The 21,587-nt window shown below is 45.9% G+C and overlaps 1 protein-coding gene across 9 annotated transcripts in view; it reads right to left on the minus strand.

The window, feature by feature from the left end:
• Positions 1-21,587, minus strand: part of si:ch211-285f17.1 (sickle tail protein homolog) — a 223,209-nt gene that overhangs the window by 159,459 nt on the left and 42,163 nt on the right. For 4 of the 9 annotated variants that reach the window (XM_023972963.2, XM_070435434.1, XM_070435435.1 and 1 more), the window contains exon 1: positions 9,772-11,083. The exons of 1 other annotated variant lie outside the window; for it this stretch is intronic. In XM_023972963.2, coding sequence (XP_023828731.1) covers positions 9,772-10,123 — 352 coding nt within the window. In that variant the 5' untranslated portion in view covers positions 10,124-11,083. Of the gene's footprint in view, positions 1-9,771; positions 11,102-21,587 lie in introns of those variants that run through there. 4 more of the 9 variants (XM_070435445.1, XM_070435442.1, XM_070435433.1 and 1 more) reach the window with 4 other exon arrangements.

The following is a 21,587-nucleotide window of genomic DNA, read 5'->3' on the forward strand; positions in this document are numbered from 1 at the left end:
TTTGCGCAATGTACTGTCTGTGCGTTGGTATATTGTTAATAAAAGTGGATCCTCTTGATTGTATTTTTTGTTCATTTTTAGAGCTCATAGGCCTAATAAAATAATGCTTTGATGGCATGCATTAAAAAAAATTTTTTTGACTTTGCCCTACCAAGATGTACATGCTAAAATCACACACACAGAAGTACTTTATTTGAATCCACGTTACAGTCGAGAAGGATTCAAACTTTTCAACGGACAGATATCTGGATACTTATGGACACAGAGAGCACCTTCTTCTCCATACTGCTAGGCTACCTATGACAGCTGACACGGAGCAGACCTACTCCCAAATGCTGAACCTGTCACTGTTTCAGAGATCTCTCTCTGCCAGGAGACTCATGGTGAAGTAACACGCCGCCTCAAGCTAGAGCTTAAATGAATAACTCAATCTAAACCAAACAAGGTATCCCACCCAGACTCTCTCAAACACTCACAAACGTCTTCTTGCTCAGTGACCTGATTCTAGACTGTTTGGATTGAAGGATGCCACATAGTCATTAAAGAACAATAGTGGAGCTACAACTCTCTGCTAGAGTTAACAGCTTGGACGTGATGATCTCACACCCTCTCACACGCTGACTCGTACTGTGAGCCCTAAGCCAACCAGGTAGCCATTCAGATGACAAGACTATGGTAGACTAAGGTATGGGCTTGGTTGACATTGCAGCTGACAGCGCAGGTGACTCCCGACTGACTGATCAACAAATCACCTTGCATCAAAACTAACTACTCGTTATTCTTTGTAGATCGGTTAGTCACAACTTACCCACAATGCATCATAGATTTGATGCTCTTGAACATGGCTTGTCTTTCCCAAGAAATGTTCCCTGCTGCCATGGCGACCATGCAACGTCTTCTTCCCATAATCCGCCATAAGTGGAGGTCTTTGAGTTCCACATTGGCTGAGTTTGTCTGACTGTGAGATTATTCCTATCTGGTGTCTAATTACATCTCCTCCTGTGCTAGAGGTCTGCCAAAGTCTGACGTTTATCACAATCTCCCATTTATTCACTAACGCATTAGCACAGGCTTTTTTCATAACCTTCCTAGCATCACAAATAGCATCCTATTCCCTATGTGGTGCACTACTTTTGACCAGGGTCAATAGGGCTATGGTCAAAAGTAGTGCACTAATAGTGAATAGGGTGCCATTTGGAATACATGCCTTGTATTGTCTGTGACCCCCCCTCCCCATGTAATTCCCCTTTGGCAGACCTTTGTGTAAAATATGTCCAAACCGCTGCTTAGTCAATGGAGCTACACATTAGATATTTATACAAACAAACTCTGAGGCAAATGAAGTCATTTCAAAACAACAGTGTAGTGAGAGATGTGTAATGAAAGATGGGAACCACAAATGAGGAATCTTTGAGGGCCATTTAATGTGGGCTGGTGTGTTATGAGGGTCTATTATAAAGCCCACAGTCTGGCCAAAGTTTGTCAAGTTCAGCAAAGTCTAAATCTTAGATAAACCAGAGAGCTTTATGGGTAATGAGAGGCATTCATTAATCTAATCCTCTTTCTTTGCTTGATTTTTTAGAATTCCAGGAAACCGATCTCATCTCACACTAAAATTACATTTGGATTGAACTTGTTTTAGCTTGTTTTAACGTACTGTTTTTTCCACCCATAAATCAGAACGCGTCAGTCGAGAACAAATTACCATGGAACATATGTATGGAATGACTCTGCTTGTAGGGTTCAAGCCTGGAATAACCTGGTGCCGCCATAGGCAGCCATGCACGCTCCTGTTCCATCTGCCAGAAGTAATGTGTCAAAACCTTGATCTGAAATACAATCCTTTCACAGACCATTGAGAGTAACACAAACAATAATAGGCTGTGAACAGGTAAGGGCCTGCTCTGCGTTACCCCCATATAACACACACACACACACACACACACACACACACACACACACACACACACACACCACAAATAGGTGGTTTTCACTTAGACCTTACATTATACAGTAGTTGTGCTGTCTCGGTCAAACACATGCTGGCACACACACTTATGCACACACACACATGCACACAGTCTCAAAGTGCATCCTGATCTCTGATGCTTCACGGGAGACTGAAGTGAATGCCCTCACATTCAAGCACAGACAACCCCCCCTTATTAAAGTCTGCACGCCATACACTAGACAAGAACAACAAAAGATGCCTCCTTATACAATGGCCTGGATAACTAAGGACATACCTGTAGATATTTTGACTTGAACTTTTCTCCCTTGCTGCTTTTGACTCATCTGCCCTCACTCTAAAAAAAAAAAAACGGAGAAAGTTGACATGACCTGTAGGTGTATTTTACCTCATACCCAAGACCACCATGGAATCAATCACAAGCAGAGTGTGGCTTAGGATCAAAGCACCAACCTGGCCAGAATGAAACACTCACAGCTAGGCTAGAGGAGAGAGAGAAAGAGATAAGTGTGTGGGGGCTTGGAGATTGGAGACTAGTTGATGGTTGATAATAGCAGTCTCTCTCTCTCTGTGGCTCTCTCTCTCTCTCCTGTTATCAGTGCATGCCTCAGATGCTCCAGAGCCTTAACACAGCCAGATGTGTCATTAAAAAAAGTCCAGCTTAGCCCACTGGATTCTGGTACACTCCGTGGCCTTCTCTGATGGAGCAGAGAGATTTCCACAGCAGCCAAGATGACAGGCAAGTGGGAGTACAGTTGAAAGTGGACGCTGGGATTGAACCCCAGTCTCCGGTGGGGAGCAGTAAGAATGTGACTGGCCAGGTGCGTTACCACTAGACGACAGAGGTCTTCGAGGGAAAGGCTTTCAGCTTCAGTTAAAGTCCTGGCCCTGTGGCCTACGTCAATTCATAAGACTTAACACACGCCCGAAATGTCACCTGTCACACACGCTTATCATCCGGCCCCAGCCACGCAACTTCAGCGCCAGACCCACCTTCGTACCTCTGCTGCAGTCATGGGCTACGTCCCAAATGGCACCATATTAAATATACCAAACATTAGGAACACATTCCTAATATTGAGTTGCACCCACTTGGCCCTCAGAACAGCTTCAATGTGGGCTCCTGAGTGGCGCAGCGGTCTAAGGCACTGCATATCAGTGCGAGAGGTGTCGGACCCTGGTTCGATTCCAGGCTGTATCATAATCGGCCATGATTGGGAGTCCCAAAGCGCGGTGCACAATTGGCCCAGCGTCGTCCAGGTTAGGGTTTAGCCGGGGTAGTTCATCATTTGCACTATTGTAAAGTGGCTGTTCCACTGGATATCATAAGGTGAATGCACCAATTTGTAAGTCGCTCTGGATAAGAGCGTCTGCTAAATGACTTAAATGTAATGTAAAATGTAAATGATAATTTGTTCTTAACTGACTTGCCTAGTTAAATAAATTAAAATGTTTTGGGGCATGGTCTCTACAAGGTGATGAAAGCATTCCACAGGGATGCTGGCCCATGTTGACTCCAATGCTTCCCACAGTTGTGTCAAGTTGGCTGGATGTCCTTTGCATGGTGGACCCTTCCTGATACACACAGAAAACTGTTGAGTGTGAAAAACCCAGCAGCTCTTGACACAAACCGGTGTCACAAGATGGCGCCGACAGAGAGGGCTGCCTCACTTCTAGTCCTTAGGAAACTTTGCAATATAGTTTTTTTATGTATTATTTCTTACATTGTTGCCCAGAAAATCTTAAGCGTTATTACATACAGCTGGGAAGAACTATTGGATATCAGAGCGACATCAACTTACCATCACTACAACTTTCCCGAAGCGGATCCTTTGTCCGCACCACCCAGGGCATTTGAGGCCGACCCAAAACAACGCCACTGGAGAAGAGGAAGACGGAGCGGTCTCCTGGTCAGACTTCAGAGTCGCGCACACCATCTACCACTCCCGAGTATATTACTGGCTAATGTCCAGTCCCTAGATAGCAAGTTCGACGAAATCAGGGCAAGGGTTGCTTTCCACAGAGACATCAGGGATTGTAACATACTCTGTTTCACAGAAACATGGCTCTCTCGGGATATGCTGTTGGAGTCGGTACAGTCACCTGGCTTCTCAGTGCGTCGCACCGACAGGAATAAACATCTCTCCAGGAAGAAGAAGGGCACAGGTGTATGTTTCATGATTAACGACTCATGGTGTAATTGAAACAACATACAGGAACTCAAGTCCTTTTGTTCACCTGACCTAGAATTCCTCACAATCAAATGCCGACCGTATTATCTCCCAAGAGAATTATCTTTGGTTATTGTCACAGCCGTGTATATACCTCAAGACGATACCATGACGGCCCTCAAGGAACTTCACTGGAAACCATATATCCTGAGGCTGCATTTATTGTAGCTGGGGATTTAAAAAAAGCTAATTTGAGAACAAGGCTACCTAAATTCTATCAGCAATTCGACTGTAGCACTCGAGCTGGAAAAACACTGGACCATTGCTACTTTAACTTCCGCAATGCTTACAAGGCCCTCCACCACCCTCCTTTCGCCAAAACTGACCACGACTCCATTTTGCTCCTCCCTTCCTATAGGCAGAAACTCAAACAGGAAGTACCCGTGCTAAGGACTATTCAACGCTGGTCTGACCAATCGGAATCCATGCTTCAAGATTGTTTTGATCACACGGACTGGGATATGTTCCGGGTAGCCTCAGAGAATAATATTGACGTATAAGCTGAATCGGTATGTGAGTTAATAAGGAAGTGTATAGGAGATATTGTACCTACTCTGACTATTAAAACCTACCCTAACCAGAAACTCTGGATAGATGGCGGAATTTGCGCAAAACTGAAAGAGTGAACCCCCGCATTTAACCATGGAAAGGTGACTGGGAATATTCCCGATTATAAACAGTGCAGTTATTCTCTCCGCAAGACAATCAAACAAGCAAAATGTCGGTAGAGAGACAAAGTGGAGTCGCAATTCAACAGCTCAGACACGAGACTTAAGTGGCAGGGTCTACAGACAATCATGGACTATAAAAGGAAAATCAGCCACATCACAGACACCAACGTCTTGCTTCCAGACAAACTAAACACCTTCTTAGCACGCTTTGAGGATAATACAGCACCACCAACGCGGCCTGCTACCAAGGACTGTGGGCTCTCCGACGTGAGTAAGACATGTAAGCGTGTTAACCCTCGCGAGGCTGCCGCCCAGATGGCATTCCTAGCCGCGTCCTCAGAGCATGCGCAGACCAGCTGGCTGGTGTGTTTACGGACATATTCAATCTCTCCCTACCATTGTTCCTGTACCCAAGAATGCAAAGGCAACTGAACTAAATTACTATCGCCTGTAGCACTCACTTCTGTCATCATGAAGTGCTTTTGAGAGACTAGTCAAGGATCATATCACCTCCACCTTACCTGTCACCCTAGACCCACTTCAATTTGCTTACCGCCCCAATAGGCCCAGAGACAATGCAATCGCCATCACACTGCACACTGCCCTATCCCATCTGGACAAGAGGAATACCTACTTAAGAATGCTGTTCATTGACTATAATCTCTTCAACACCATAGTACCCTCCAAGCTCATCATTAAGCTTGAAGCCCTGGGTCTCAACCCCGACCTATGCAAATGGGTCCTTGACTTTCATAAGGGCCACCCCCAGGTGGTGAAGGTAGGAAACAATATCTCCACTTCGCTGATCCTCAACACTGGGGCCCCACAAGGGTGTGTGCTCAGCCCCCTCCTGTACTCCCTGTTCACCCATGACTGCGTAGCCATGTATGCCTCCAACTCAATCATCAAGTTTGCAGACGACACAACAGTGCTAGGCTTGATTACCAACAACGACGAGACAGCCTACAGGGAGGAGGTGAGGGTTCTCAGAGTGTGGTGTCAGGAAAATAACCTCTCACTCAACATCAACAAAACAAGGGAAATGATCGTGGACTTCAGGAAACAGCAGAGGGAGCACCCCCCTATCCACATCGAGAGAACAGCAGTGGAGAAGATGGAAAGTTTTACATTCCTCGGCACACACATCACTGACAAACTGAAATGGTCTACCCACACAGACAGTGTGGCGAAGAAGGCGCAACAGCGCCTCTTCAACCTCAGAAGGCTGAAGAAATGTGGCTTGTCACCTAAAAACCTAAAACCTTTACAGAAGCACAATTGAGAGCATCCTGTCGGGCTGTATCACCGCCTGGTACGGCAACTGCACCGCCCACAACTGCAGGGCTCTCCAGAGGGTGGTGCGGTCTGCACAACGCATCACCGGGTGCCCTCCAGGACACCTACAGCACCCGATGTCACAGGAAGGCCAAAAAGATAATCAAGGACAACAACGACCCGGGCCACTGCCTGTTCACCCGGCTACCAGCCAGAAGGCGAGGTCATTACAGGTGCATCAAAGGTTCATTCTCTGAAATCGAGAGAATGAAAAACAGCTTCTATCTCAAGGCCATCAGACTGTTAAACAGCCATCACTAGCACAGAGAGGCTGCTGCCTACACACAGACTTGAAATCATTGGCCACTTTAATAAATGGAACACTACTTTAATAATGTTTACTTGTCTTGCATTACTCATCTCATATGTATATACTGTATTCTATACTATCTATTACCGCTCTGTCATTGCTCATCATTATATTTCTATTTCTATATTCTTATTCCATTCCATTCCTTATTCCATTAGGTGTTTGTTGTGGAATTGTTAGATATTACTTGTTAGATATTGCTGCACTGTCAGAACAACAAGCACAAGCATTTTGCTACACTCGTAATAACATCTGCTAACCGTGTGTATGTGACCAATAAAATGTGATTTGATTTGGTGTGCCAGGCACCTACTACCTTACCCCATTCAAAGGCACTTAAATATTTTGTCTTGCCCATTCACCCTCTGAATGGCGCACATAACACAATCCATGTCTCAATTTTCTCAAGGCTTAAAAATTGCCCCCTTCATCTACACTGATTGGAGTGAATTTAAACGAGTGAATTTAACAAGTGAATCACTTGTCATGCACAGGAGGTTGGTGGCAATGGGCTCGAGGTAAGGACCGAAGCGGAATTTGTGGAATGGTATCAAATACATTAAACACATGGTTTCCAGGTGTTTGATGCCATTCCATTTGCTCCGTTCCGGCCATTGTGCACCATACAGGGAATAGGGTGCCATTTTGGAACACAGATGTGTTCATGCCCAATGCCTGGCCTTAGATGTCTTGACTGAAACCAGGACAACATGGGACCTGGGCTCGACCTAGGAACCTGTATGGATGATCTCGGTCTATAAAGAGGTGAAATGTATGAGGCTATGATGATAACTCCGGCAGCTGGCTCACCTTTAACCGCTAGGCTACCTTCCCGCCTCAATTATTTGATAAACACGAGGTTAAGATGATCCCAGTGCCACTGTGCATTTGTTTAGAGAAATTGCTAAATCATTGAAGCACTTTCCAAAGAAAGACAGGCAGACAGTGAATGAGGGCTGTCAAAAGAACAACAGCACCCAAAATAGCTCTACCAATGGAACATTTACAGCGTCTGCAGCGTTTGTATGCAGGCCTCAGCAGGAAATGTGAAGAGAATTCTGTCGTCGTCGTCGTCGTCACTCCGACTCACATAGAGAAACACTGAGCTGACTCCTCCAAGCCTCCATCTGCAACAATACACAGTTCATGTATTCTGTTTGAAAGTCTTTTTAGAGTGTGTGGTGCGGTGGCATGGATTAAAGTCATTCTTCAGTTAAGAAGAGTGATGAGTAAAAACGTGAACGCTTCGGTAGAACGAGGGGGGAGAAAGAGAGAGACGGAGACAGACAGAGACGGAGACGGAGAGACAGAGGAAGAGACGGAGAGACAGATAAATGTAGAAATAAAAAGAGAGGGAAAGAGACACAGATTCAGAGATAGAGGAAGACTTGTGTGTGTGTGTTTGTGCGGGCGTTTGCGTGTAGGAAGGGCAGGAGTCCTCCTGGCCAGTGGGCTGTTTGTGTAAAGAGGTTGGAGAGAGCACACAGAGGCCACAGACTGGGAGACATCTGGTTCCAGTACAGACCTGCCCTCATAACCCACAACCTGACTTTATACTGCAGGGAGGAACAACTGGGAAACGGGAGGAAGGAGGGTGGTGGGGGGGGGGGGGGGGGGGTCACACACACACACACACACAACACAGTGCTACAGATCTGCAGACTTCCCAGCATGCCCTGCTCACATTCCGACCTCCTTCTGTCACCCGAAAGTTTGACTCACACCCACACCTCCCCTCTCTCCTACCACCCCCTCCCCCCTGCCAAATCCCTGTCTGTCTCCCCTGTCTCTCCCCGTCTCCCCTCCCCCCAAGCGACTGTCTCGGAGTTAGACCAGAAAACACAAATCAGATCTCACACTCGAATGAACGGGATACACACTCTGTGTGTGTTGTGTGTGTTGTGTTGTGTGTGTGTGTGTGTGTGTGGTGTGTGTGTGTTTGTGGTGTGTTGCGTGCGTGCAAGTCACTCTGGATAAGAGCGGCTGCTAAATGACTAAAATGTAAATGTTTGTGTGCATGTGTGTTGTAACTGCAAGTAAACATCTTGATTGACAGAGGGCGTAGGAGGCGTAACAAAAACACTGCCAGTCTGTCATTCAAATAAACATGAGGGTTTACACAATACGCCTGTACCTGAATACCAGCTACTCACCAAAACTAACAGAGGGAATAACTTATTCCTAAAAATTTCCTCCTACACTACCTGCTTATGGCTTAGACTTAACCTTCAAGACAATGGCCAGGTAAAACCATGGGCAGGTTCATTGTACATCCCAAATGAACCCTATTCCCTATGTAGTGCACTACTTTTGACGAGGGCCGGGCAATACTAGTGCACTATAAAGGGAATAGGCTGCATTTTGGGACGCAGCCTTCAACTCTCCTCTTGTGCTAAATCTAAGCTCACTGGGGTGTGGGAATGTGACCAAAAGTGAGGGATCAGACCCCCTGCACCCTTCCCTAATCCGCACCCCACAGAGATAACAACAATGTGACGGGGCTCGTCATGTGATCAGGTGAGGAATGTGTTCGACTCCCAGGCATCCCCCAGGATATGATACATAGTGCTGATCTGATCCATGCACAACACAACACACTAGTCTGACTGATGAACAGGACAGGAAGCGGAGCCCTGATAGGTAGATCTCGACCACACAACATACCAGTCTGACCAATACACACACAACAAACAGATAGCCCACTAATCCTTTCTTAACGAATTGTAGCCGACCACACTGATAAATGCACAGGGCAAAACAAAGTCATAAACTGAGTAGCGTGGGAGTAAGGAAACTGCCCTGGCGGCCAATGTCTACTGCAAGGTTGTCCTAGCACTACACAGCTGGTTCAAATAATCAACTAACCATGAAGCTTTGATAATTCGAATCAGCTGTGTAGTGTTAGGGCAAAAACCAAAACGTGCACCCCTTGGGGTCCTGAGTACCGAGTTTGGGAATCACTAGTCTACTGAAACTAGACCAGCACCCATCTAACTACTACAATTACTATACTACTATTACACTAATGACACTACAGTACAAGAGTTACTACCAAAAAAAACAACACAGAATGGAATACATGCTCATAAGCTCTGTGTGTGAGACTGATTATTCAGAGGTTGTTGATTCTCGCTTTTCACAAGCTCTTGGTGGCAGCCCAGGCTACGAAAACCCAACAATGTCCCTAGTTTGACACTAGGGTGTACACACCAGTCTCACAGTGTTAAAGCAATATGAGTGTGGTCCAGTACTTACTGTGCATAGAGCCTTGTGCGAGGGCCGAGGCTTTAGGCGGGCTGATTCTGCTCTTGGGTTGGGCCACCGTGTCCCCAGTCTGTGCATGGCTTAGGTGGCTTTGGCTCTGGGACTGGGTCTGAGATTGCATCTGGCTCTGCTGTTTGTCTGTCTGCTGCTGTGCAGGTGGGGCGGCTGCAGCTGCAACCAGGGCCCTCTGCTTGGTCAGGGTCCCGTCGCTGCCAGCCCTCATCAGCTTCTCCCCCACACTCACCACCCTGGCTCGGGCCCCTCCCGGAGCCTCCTTACGGGATGGCAGCTTGGATCCTGCCCCGACCGAGGAGGGCCGAGCCAGCCGCGATGCTTTAGACATCCTGGTGTAAGTCAGTGAAAGGTCTCTGGGACTCTCAGTCTATCGGTCTCGCTGTCTCTGTCAGTGCCAGGTCCGGGGTAGGTAATAGGGTAGAGTATTCCAGGTCTCAGGGCTCCTTAGTGTGTCTCCCACTCAGCTCTGCGAGTCCTGACTGGAGCAGGTAGGCTGGGCTGAGCAGCCAGAGGGAAGAGGGCACTTTTGGGAAGGCAGAAGGGGAGGAGGAGGAGAGAGAGAGAGAAGGGGCGGGAAGAGTCAACAGGTCCCTGGAAGGTGTACTCTTCTCCTGGCAGGGCCTCCTGGGCTCATCCTCCAAAGCAAACAGAGCTGTGTGCGTGGGTGTGTGTGTGTGTGGGTGTGTGTGTGTATGTATGTGTGCGTGAGTGAGTGTTCAAACCTGTGGATCAGCAGGAGGTGGTGGGCCAAATGCGGAGAAGAAGCCAGGTCCTTAGTGTCAGCGCATTCCAGCTCTATAACCCACCGTCTTCCTCTCTGTCGCCCGATCTGTCACACCCTCTCATCTCCTTTTCTTGAATCTTGCATACTCCCTCTCTCATTGACGCCCTGTCAAACACAGACAGTTCTTAGTCCAAGGCAGTTTTTTCCCGGTCTCCTCTTTTTTCTACTGCTCCGCAGTAGTTCTCCTTCTTTCCTTTTTCTTTCCTCTTCTCTTCTCTTCTCTTTCTTTTTTCGGGTTCCCTCTTCTTTGCTCTTCCACTGCTTTTCTGATGCTCAGTATGTAACTGTTCCAGTGCTCGGGCGAGCACCGGGCGAAACACACGGAGAGAGAGAGATATGGAGAAAGAGAGAGGGAACAGAGAGAGCGAGAGAGAGAGAAAAAAAAAAGAGCACGAGGGAGAGAGCAGGAGAGAGAAAGAGAACGGAGGATTTGGGATCCCTCCTCTTCAGGTGCAGCTGCTGAAGCCGTTCCAGATGTGTGTCAGTCGCTTCACGTCACCGCTCAGCCGCCCAGCACACACACACACACAGCTGCACGCATTCCTGCTCACCACTCCATCGACGGAGTCACCTCAAACTCCCATCCCTCTCTCTCCCACTTTCCTTCTCCTTTCTCGCTCTCCTTCCCTCGTTCACACTGTCCCTCCAGCTCAGTTTCACTCCTCCTCATGCGTGAGAAAAGACGATGTCCTGACAATGGAAGCAGTCAGAAAACGCACACACACATTCTCACACACACTCTAACATATACACAAGACCCCTTCACTGGAGGAATTTACAGAGAATTAAAGAGCACAGAGGAAATGTGGATTACTGTAGAACACAGCAAGCTTCGCTGGACGGTGTGTGTGTGTGTGGCCCTGATAGGCTGCCACACAGAGCTTCAGATAAAAGAAAGGGAGAGAAAGAGAGGGGGGGGGGGGGGGGGTAAGACAAGTGAGAGGCAAAATTGGGAGGGAGAGAGAGAGAGAGAGAGAGAACAGTGAAGGTGAGACATTTTTAAAAAGACAAGAAGTTCATTTGGGGATCGGAGAGCTTCAGAGGGGCATTCTCCTCTCTCCTCTCCTCTCCCCTCTCCTCTGAACCTAAACAAAATGTTCTTTACATCTGTACACACTGCTCATCCTCAGACACTCAGCACTAACTCCTCTCCTGAGTTAAGATATAGGATACATCCCAATTGGCACCCTATTCCCTATATCGTGTACTACCTTTGACCAGGGTCCATAAGGCTCTGGTAATTGGTCATGCACTACAGTATATAGGAAATAGCGTGCCATTTGGGACAGAACCATAAACATAAATCGCAGACTTCAGTATGGGTGTGAAACAAGATGCTGACCGACCCATGGTCAGGCTGTCCTCATTTCAATGCCTTTATCTCCAATAGGAAGAACAAAATAACTGATCTGGAGACGGTGGTAAAACAAAGACAAAGTTAACTACAGAGATGACAGAGTGACAGAATCCCTGAGGGAGATTACGTTTTTTTTTAAAGGGTCAACAGTGAGGCTGATCGTTTACAGGCAGTCCACAACACATTTAGACCCACACACGCGCACACACACACCTTGTTCACATACGGTATGATTCACATACGACTACGAACCACGGTCATGCCACAACAGGTGTAACAGCCGGTGACATCACTGACAACACTGCCGACAGGCTACCGAGGCTACCCACCATTCACATATTATGGTACATGTGCTCAGTTTCAGTATGCAGCTGGCATGTGAAGCAGAAGTGTGTTAGCTCGATGCACTGTATGTGTCATAGCGTGCCGAGAGACTTAACACCGTGGAGAGGATTATAGTGAGCACGGGATGAACGGAGGCAGACAGCAAACTATGAGAGGAGGAAAGAGCAGCCAGTCATAGCCAAAAGGCTGTACCACCAGGTCTGTTTCCACAGGAAAGAGGGGACCACCAGTTCCCCATCTGATTGGACCGTACCATTGATCTATTTCCATAGGGTGGGAAAATTGAATGGTTGGTTCACTGGTAAAGATGACGACTGTGTGGAACATAATGGAAACCGAACAATGATATGCTTGTACAATGCGATACCGTATCAGACATTTTTCTTTAAACAGCTGAAGAGATGCTGAAGAAATGTACTGTATGTATATATGTGAGCGTGCACACACACAGTGACAGACACAGAAACAGACACACACACACCGAAGCTGATTCTACAACCTAATCCCCTTGATGTGTCAGAGTAATATTGTTTACTGAGCAGCTGAATACATTTGTGTCTATTGGGTTTACTAAATCCAGTCTGAATCCTGTTCCTAAATGGCACCCTAGTCCCTACATAGAGCTCTGATAAAAAAAATATTGCACTATGGACACACACACACACACACACACACACACACACACACACACGCAGTCGCCATGTGATTTGTAATAACTCCCCCATCCCCCTCGTCAAAAGTAGTCCACGAATAGGGGAATAGGTTGCCATTTGGGCTGCCGCCCTAAGCCTCATTCTTAGGAGAATGTGAGGAAGAGAAAAACTGATGTTTCGCCGTGAATAAAAGGGAAACAACGGCAGATTATACCATCAAAGTCCAATCTTATGAAGGAAAGGATGTGAACGGAAGCAGTGTCGTGCCTTTGGCTCAACTTAATTTTTATTGTGAAACGTAGAACCCAAACTCTGACACAGACATACATGGAGAAGCAAATATAAACACAGACTCACTTATATCCGCCACAGTGAACCAATGCCACCAGCGATTACTTCCTAAAAATAAGCAATGATTTTGTGTGCAATGTGTGTTTGTGTGTGTGTGTGTGTGTGTGTGTGTACGTGGGCGTGCCTGCATGTGTACGTGCATATGCGTGTGTATGTGCACTACTTCACTCAGACTAAAATGAAAACCCTCTAATAATACGATGTGAATTGGATAGCTCCCCGAGGCATCCTGATTTTAACCCAATGCTGATTGTACGGTACGCTGCAGTACTCTTTGAAGATAAGTCTATGTTCAAAGCCCTTAAATAACATATCATTTACGGACAGACATCGTTTGAAAGCCTTTCTCAATCGAGTCGTTAGAAAGATTAAAAAGTGAATGAAAGTATGACATAACACATACTGTACCTCTCAAGCAGTGGTCTTCAAAGTCGGGGTCGAGACGCGGGGAAGTATGTACAGTTGAAGTCGGAAGTTTACAAGTCGGAAGTTTACATACACTTAGGTTGGAGTCATTAAAACTCGTTTTTCAACCACTCCACAAATTTCTTGTTAACAAACTATAGTATTAGCAAGTCGGTTATGACATCTACTTTGTGCATGACACAAGTCATTTTTCCAACAATTGTTTACAGACAGATTATTTCACTGTATCACAATTCCTGTGGGTCAGAAGTTTACATACACCAAGTTGACTGTGCCTTTAAACAGCTGGGAAAATTCCAGAAAATGATGCCATGGCTTTAAAAGCTTCTGATAGGCTAATTGACATCATTTGAGTCAATTCGAGGTGTACCTGTGGATGTATTTTAAGGCCCACCTTCAAACTCGGTGCATCTTTGCTTGACATCATGGAAAAATCTAAAGAAATCAGACCACAGAAAAAAATTGTAGACCTCCACAAGTCTGGTTCATCCTTGGGAGCAATTTCCAAACGCCTGAAGGTACAAACAATAGTACGCAAGTATAAACACCATGGGACCACGCAGTCGTCATACCGCTCAGGAAGGAGACGCATATTGTCTCCATCTGTCTTGAAAGGGGAGGCTTGCAAGCCAAAGAACACCATCCCAACCATGAAGCACAGGGGTGGCAGCATCATGTTGTGGGGGTGCTTTGCTGCAGGACTGGTGCACTTCACAAAATAGATGACATAATGAGGAAGGATAATTATGTGGATATATTGAAGCAACATCTCAAGACATTAGTCAGGAAGTTAAAGCTTGGTTGCAGGCACTCATTTGTTGACTTCTGTAATCAAAAAAGCCTTGGTTTCATGCATGTGAACATTAGAAGCCTCCCTAAGTTTGTTTTACTCACTGCTTTAGCACATTCCTCCAACCCTGATATCCTTGCCGTGTCTGAATCCTGGCTTAGGAAGGCCACCAAAAAGTCTGAGATTTCCATACCCAACTACAACATTTTCCATCAAGATAGAACTGCCAAAGGGGGAGGAGTTGCAATCTACTGCAGAGATAGCCTGCAAAGTTCTGTCATACTTTCCAGGTCTATGCCCAAACAGTTCAAGCTTCTAATTTAAAAAATGTATCTCTCCAGAAATAAATTTGATGGTTGCAGCCTGTTATAGAGCCCAGCTGTGCCCTGGACACCATATGTGAATTGATTTCCCCCCATCTATCTAAAGAGTTTGTTCTGTTAGGTGACCTAAACTGGGATATGCTTAACACCCCAGCAGTCCTACAATCTAAGCTAGATGCCCCCAATCTCACACAAATTATCAAGGAAAGCACCAGGTACAACCCTAAATCTGTTAACATGGGCACCCTCATAGATATTATACTGACCAACTTGCCCTCCAAATACACCTCTACTGTTTTCAATCAGGATCTCAGCGATCACTGCCTCATTGCCTGCATCCGCTATGGGTCCGCGGTCAAACGACCACCCCTCATCACTGTCAAATGCTCCCTAAAACACTTCTGCGAGCAGGCCTTTCTTTTATTTATTTTTTTAAAATACATTTTATCCCATTTTCTCCCCAATTTTCGTGGTATCCAATCGCTAGTAATTACTATCTCATCGCTACAACTCCCGTACGGGCTCGGGAGAGACGAAGGTCGAAAGCCATGCGTCCTCAGAAGCACAACCCAACCAAGCCGCACTGCTTCTTAACACAGCGCGCCTCCAACCCGGAAGCCAGCCGCACCAATGTGTCGGAGGAAACACTGTGTACCTGGCCCCCTTGGTTAGCGCGCACTGCGCCCGGCCCGCCACAGGAGTCACTGGAGCGCGATGAGACAAGGATATCCCTACCGGCCAAACCCTCCCTAACCCGGACGACGCTATGCCAATTGTGCGTCGCCCCACGGACCTCCCGGTCGCGGCCGGCTGCGACAGAGCCTGGGCGCGAACCCAGAGACTCTGGTGGCGCAGCTAGCACTGCGAAGCAGTGCCCTAGACCACTGCGCCACCCGGGAGGCCCGAGCAGGCCTTTCTAATCGACCTGGCCCAGGTATCCTGGAAGGATATTGACCTCATCCCGTCAGTCGAGGATGCCTGGTCGTTCTTTAAAAGTAATTTCATAAGCATGCCCCTTTCAAAAAATGTAGAACTAAGAACAGATATAGCCTTTGGTTCACTCCAGACCTGACTGCCCTTGACCAGCACAAAAACATCCTGTGGCGGACTGCAATAGCATCGAATAGTCCCCGTGATATGCAACTGTTCAGGAAAGTCAGGAACCAATACACACACAGTCAGTCAGGAAAGCAAAGGCTAGCTTTTTCAAACAGAAATTTGAATCCTGTAGCTCTAACTCCCAAAGGTTTTGGAACACTGTAAAGTCCATGGAGAACAAGAGCACCTCCTCCCAGCTGCCCACTGCACTGAGGCTAGGTGACACGGTTACCACCGATAAATCAATGATAATCGAAGATTTCAATAAGCATTACTCTACGGCTAGCCATGCTTTCCTCCTGGCTGCCCCAACCCCGGCCAACAGCTCCGCACCCCTCGCAGCTACTTGCCCGAGCCTCCCCAGCTTCTCCTTCACCCAAATCCAGATAGCATATGTTCTGAAAGAGCTGCAAAACCTGGACCCGTACAAATCAGCTGGGCTAGACAATCTGGACCCTCTCTTTCTAAAATGATCCGCCACCATTACCCACCCAATTTACCTACCTCACCCCCCATACTGCTTTTATTTATTTACTTTTCTGCTCTTTTGCACACCAGTATCTCTTCTTGCACATGATCATCTGATGATTTATCACTCCAGTGTTAATCTGCTAAATTGTAATTATTCGATTTATTGCCTACCTCATGCCTTTTGCACACATTGTATATAGATTCTCTTTTTTTTTCTACCATGTTATTGACTTGTTTATTGTTTACTCCATGTGTAACTCTGTGTTGTCTGTTCACACTGCTATGCTTTATCTTGGCCAGGTCGCAGTTGCAAATGAGAACTTGTTCTCAACTAGCCTACCTGGTTAAATAAAGGTGAAATAAAAAAATTGTTGCAACCCCTATTACCAGTCTGTTCAACCTCTCGTTCGTTTCGTCCGAGATCCCTAAAGATTGGAAAGCTGCCGCGGTCATCCCCCTCTTCAAAGGCGGTGACACTCGAGACCCAAACTGTTACAGACCTACTGTATATCCATCCTGCCCTGCCTTTCTAAAGTCTTTGAAAGCCAAGTTAATAAACAGACCACTGACCATTTCGAATCCCACCGTACCTTCTCTGCTGTGCAATCCGGTTTCCGAGCTGGTCACGGGTGCACCTCAGCCACGCTCAAGGTACTAAACGATATCATAACCGCCATCGATAAAAGACAGTACTGTGCAGCCGTCTTCATCGACCTGGCCAAGGATTTCGACTCTGTCAATCACCGTATTCTTATCGGCAGACTCAATAGCCTTGGTTTCTCAAATGACTGCCTCGCCTGGTTCACCAACTACTTCTCAGACAGAGTTCAATGTGTAAAATCGGAGGGCCTGTTGTCCGGACCTCTGGCAGTCTCTATAGGGGTACCACAGGGTTCAATTCTCGGGCCAACTCTTTTCTCTGTATATATCAACAATGTCGCTCTTGCTGCGGGTGATTCCCTGATCCACCTCTACGCAGACAACACCATTCTGTATACATCTGGCCCTTCTTTGGACACTGTGTTAACTAACCTCCAAACGAGCTTCAATGCCATACAAAACTCCTTCTGTGGCCTCCAACTGCTCTTAAACGCTAGCAAAACCAAATGCATGCTTTTCAACCGTTCGCTGCCCGCACCCGCCCGCCCGTCTAGCATCACTACTCTGGACGGTTCTTACCTAGAATACGTGGACAACTATAAATACCTAGGTGTCTGGCTAGACTGTATACTCCCCTTCCAGACTCATATCAAACATCTCCAATCCAAAATCAAATCTAGAATCGGCTTTCTATTCCACAACAAAGCCTCCTTCACTCACACCGCCAAACTTACCCTAGTAAAACTGACTATCCTACCTATCCTCGACATTGGCGATGTCATCTACAAAATAGCTTCCAATAGACTACATCCAATTTGCTGAGTAGAATATCACAGTGCCATCCGTTTTGTTACCAAAGCGCCTTATACCACCCACCAATGCGACCTGTATGCTCTAGTCGGCTGGCCTTCGCTACATATTCGTCGCCGAGCCCACTGGCTCCAGGTCATCTATAAGTCTATGCTAGGTAAAGCTCCGCCTTATCTCAGCTCACTGGTCACGATAACAACACCCACCCGTAGCATGCGCTCCAGCAGGTATATCTCACTGGTCATCCCAAAAGCCAACCCCTCCTTTGCCTGCCTTTCCTTCCAGTTCTCTGCTGCCAGTGACTGGAACGAATTGCAAAAATCGCTGAAGCTGGAGACTTACATTTCCCTCACTAACTTTAAACATCAGCTATCTGAGCAGCTAACCGATCTGTAAATAGCCCACCCAACCTACCCACCCAACCTACCTACCTCATCCCCATATTGTTTTTATTTACTTTGCTGCTCTTTTGAAAACCAGTATCACTACTTACACACCATCATCTGCTCATCTATCACTCCAGTGTTAATCTGCTAAATTGTAATTACTTTGCTACTATGGCCTATTTATTGCCTTACCTTCTCATGCCATTTGCACACACTGTATATAGACTTAATTTTTTTTCTATTGTGTTATTGACTGTACGCTTGTTTATTCCATGTGTAACTCTGTGTTGTTTCTGTCGCACTGCTTTGCTTTATCTTGGCCAGGTCGCAGTTGTTTTTGAGAACTTGTTCTCAACTAGCCTACCTGGTTAAATAAAGGTGAAATAAAAATAAATTTAAAAAAAGCATGTGCGAGCAAGGAGGCCTACAAACCTGACTCAGTTATACCAGCTCTGTCAGGAGGAATGGGCCAAAATTCACCCAACTTATTGTAGGAAGCTTGTGGAAGGCTACCCGAAACGTTTGACCCAAGTTAAACAATTTAAAGGCAATGCTGCCAAATACTAATTGAGTGTATGTAAACTTCTGACCCACTGGGAATGTGATGAAAGAAATAAAAGCTGAAATAAATCATTCTCTCAATTATTATTCTGACATTTCATATTCTTAAAATAAAGTGGTGATCCTAACTGACCTAAAACAGGGATTTTTACGAGGATTAAATGTCAGGAATTGTGAAAAAACTGAGTTTAAATGTATTTGGCTAAGGTGTATGTAAACTTTCGACTTCAACTGTATATTATTGAGTTATGTATGTGACAATATTAAAACATTTTTGAGAAAGATCATTTCAAAAATACAATATATTTGAGTACATTTATTTTTTGGTTTCTTTTCATTTTGATAAGAGATCAAAATGTTACGAATTGAATGTTATTTGTTGATGTATAAAATGAAATGTATTTTAAATTTGTGTTATTCTATTTGGGGTGGGGTCACAGTACAGACTTAAAATGTGTCACAAATGGCACCCGATTCCCGATATAGTGTACTACTTATGAGGGCCCATAGGAATTAAGGTGCCATTTGGGACACAGCCTTGGATACAGAATAGGCAGGGGGAAGTAAGTCCTACAGGGTTGATGGTATAGGGGATAACAGGGAGAGAAAAGAGAAGCGTTTCCCCTAGGATTTTTTCCAGCTGCGGTGGGTGGAGGCTTGGTAGCCAGTGGCGCTGTCTCTGACCAACATTTTTTTAGAGAACCTTTGCCGTGCTGTTTAAAGCACATTTCCTGCAATTGTACGCATTTTGCCATGCAGCAGAGAGAACATTTTCTGTCTAGTATTTATTTTGGTGATTGTTAGTTCTCAAATCTTATTTTTATTTTTTTATAGCTACATACATTTTCTACATACTTTATATCTGGTTAAAGTCATTTTAGTCCTCTGCCACTGCTAAATTAATATAGGGGAAACACTGAAGAGGAAAGTGGGGCTATTGGTACGTAAAGGTCAAAATCACTCATGTGCGGTATGCTACAACAGGGAAGGGAGGTAGAGAGGGGGAGGGGGGAGATGGTTACTCATTGACTTGTTGGAGCTCGGCCCTGGAGATATGGGGTCAGAGGTTTTAGTAGGGGAGGAGGGGGGGGGAGGGAGGGGGGTTGTTAAGGAGGGTCTGAGTGCCTCTGTGGTATTTGTGTAATTAAACGGTCGTTCCGTCTCTAGACTGTTATTAGGAGCAGGATGGGGCACCTGCATAATAACTGGCACTATAGGCACTGGGCTCAATGCCACACTGGACTCTTTTACTGTTATACGGTGACGGGCACAAACATTTCATCCGTTCTAAGTGGAATGCATTTATTCGAGGGAGTTTTAATACAAAGGCTTTATATTATTGTGAAGTTAGGAAATATGTGAAAAACGGTGTGTTATTGGGCATACCACAAGAAAAACAGGTTACACAACCTGGCTCCCATCATACAAATCTTGAAGTTAGCTTGAAGCCAGTGAACTCATCAAGCAAGTTATCTATTAACTTGGTCTAAGTGGTCAGTGAAGATTATCGTTACTTTATGAGGCATTTCCAGTCAGATCCATCGTGAAATGTAAATGGTGGATTTCCAAAACACACAAATGTGTACTTAAACCTTTACATTGCACCTTTAAAATGATCAAGCCTGACCATTTCCCAAGAGAGTCATAACAGGATGAACCAGAGATAGAGCTCTAAAGGACATTGACCTTCCAAGTGATCTGAGCTAAAGCCTGGTTTGAGGTGCAGACAGGGAGTGTGTGTGTGTGTGTGCGTGCATGCATGTGTCGGGGGCAGGGAGATGCAGCCAGGCAGGGTGCTGTTCCTCTCCAGTGGGGCTGATGGAGGTTGTGTGTTGGTTGTGTGTTTTCGCAGCCCTAGGGGGTAGTTTCTCTCACATTCCAGCCCAGTTACCCCAGCCCAAACAAAACCATGAGTCATGATGGATTACAATACACATCCCCCTATACTGCTTCCTGTTTCTGAGTCCGGCACAAAGCAGACATAACATGCACCTGCATGCACGCACGCACAAACACACACAAATATGTTTGCTGGATTTTGACTGCATTATTATGATTTCTGTCATATAGAATAGATCCTTTTTTCAGCTGCTCAGCTTTCTATGTGGCTCCTGCTTGCCCGGGGGATACAGTAAAAGTGTAATCTTCATCGCAACAATCATAATACCCAGAAAATAATTTCAGAAATAAAATATTAACTCCAACACTCCGCTATGAACAGTTCTCTTTGTCTGGGTATTGTACATAAACAGAGAACAATGTTAAGCTATTCGGCTATTATTATAGATATTATTTTTATTGTGCTCCATACATATAGGCCATTGTCTGTCGCTGAACGAGATGGCAGACACTAGGACAGCATCTCAAATGGCACCCTATACCCTATATAGTGCACTACTTTTGACCAGAGCCCCATTGTCCCAGGTCAAAAGTAGTGCACTAAATAGGGAATAGGGTGCTATTTGGGATGCAGCCCTAGTGTCTGCCATCTCGTTCAGTGACAGGAGGATGAATGGAGCCTCCAGATGACCCCTAAGACAGTCGGAGACTATTAATCTTAACACAGTCACACCTCGCTCGTCCTCAGCTCATCCTCACCTCAACACGGTGCAACGATGAGTCGCCGAAGACGGCCTCAGATGGCAGCATGTACATACTGTAGAGGACAGGAGTGGACTCAGAATAGAGCTCTGAGGGACCCCTTGTGTGATTTGATTTCTAATTGCCAAGTGTCACAAATGATCACCTGTAGATGTAGATAATGGGCAAGATCAAAAGCATGTCAATAATCTAAGTCAAGGTATACACTTCAAATCCCTCTTACACACAAGGTTTAC

The sequence above is a fragment of the Salvelinus sp. IW2-2015 genome, linkage group LG27, assembly GCF_002910315.2.
Source record: "Salvelinus sp. IW2-2015 linkage group LG27, ASM291031v2, whole genome shotgun sequence".
Classification (NCBI taxonomy): Eukaryota; Metazoa; Chordata; class Actinopteri; order Salmoniformes; family Salmonidae; genus Salvelinus; species Salvelinus sp. IW2-2015.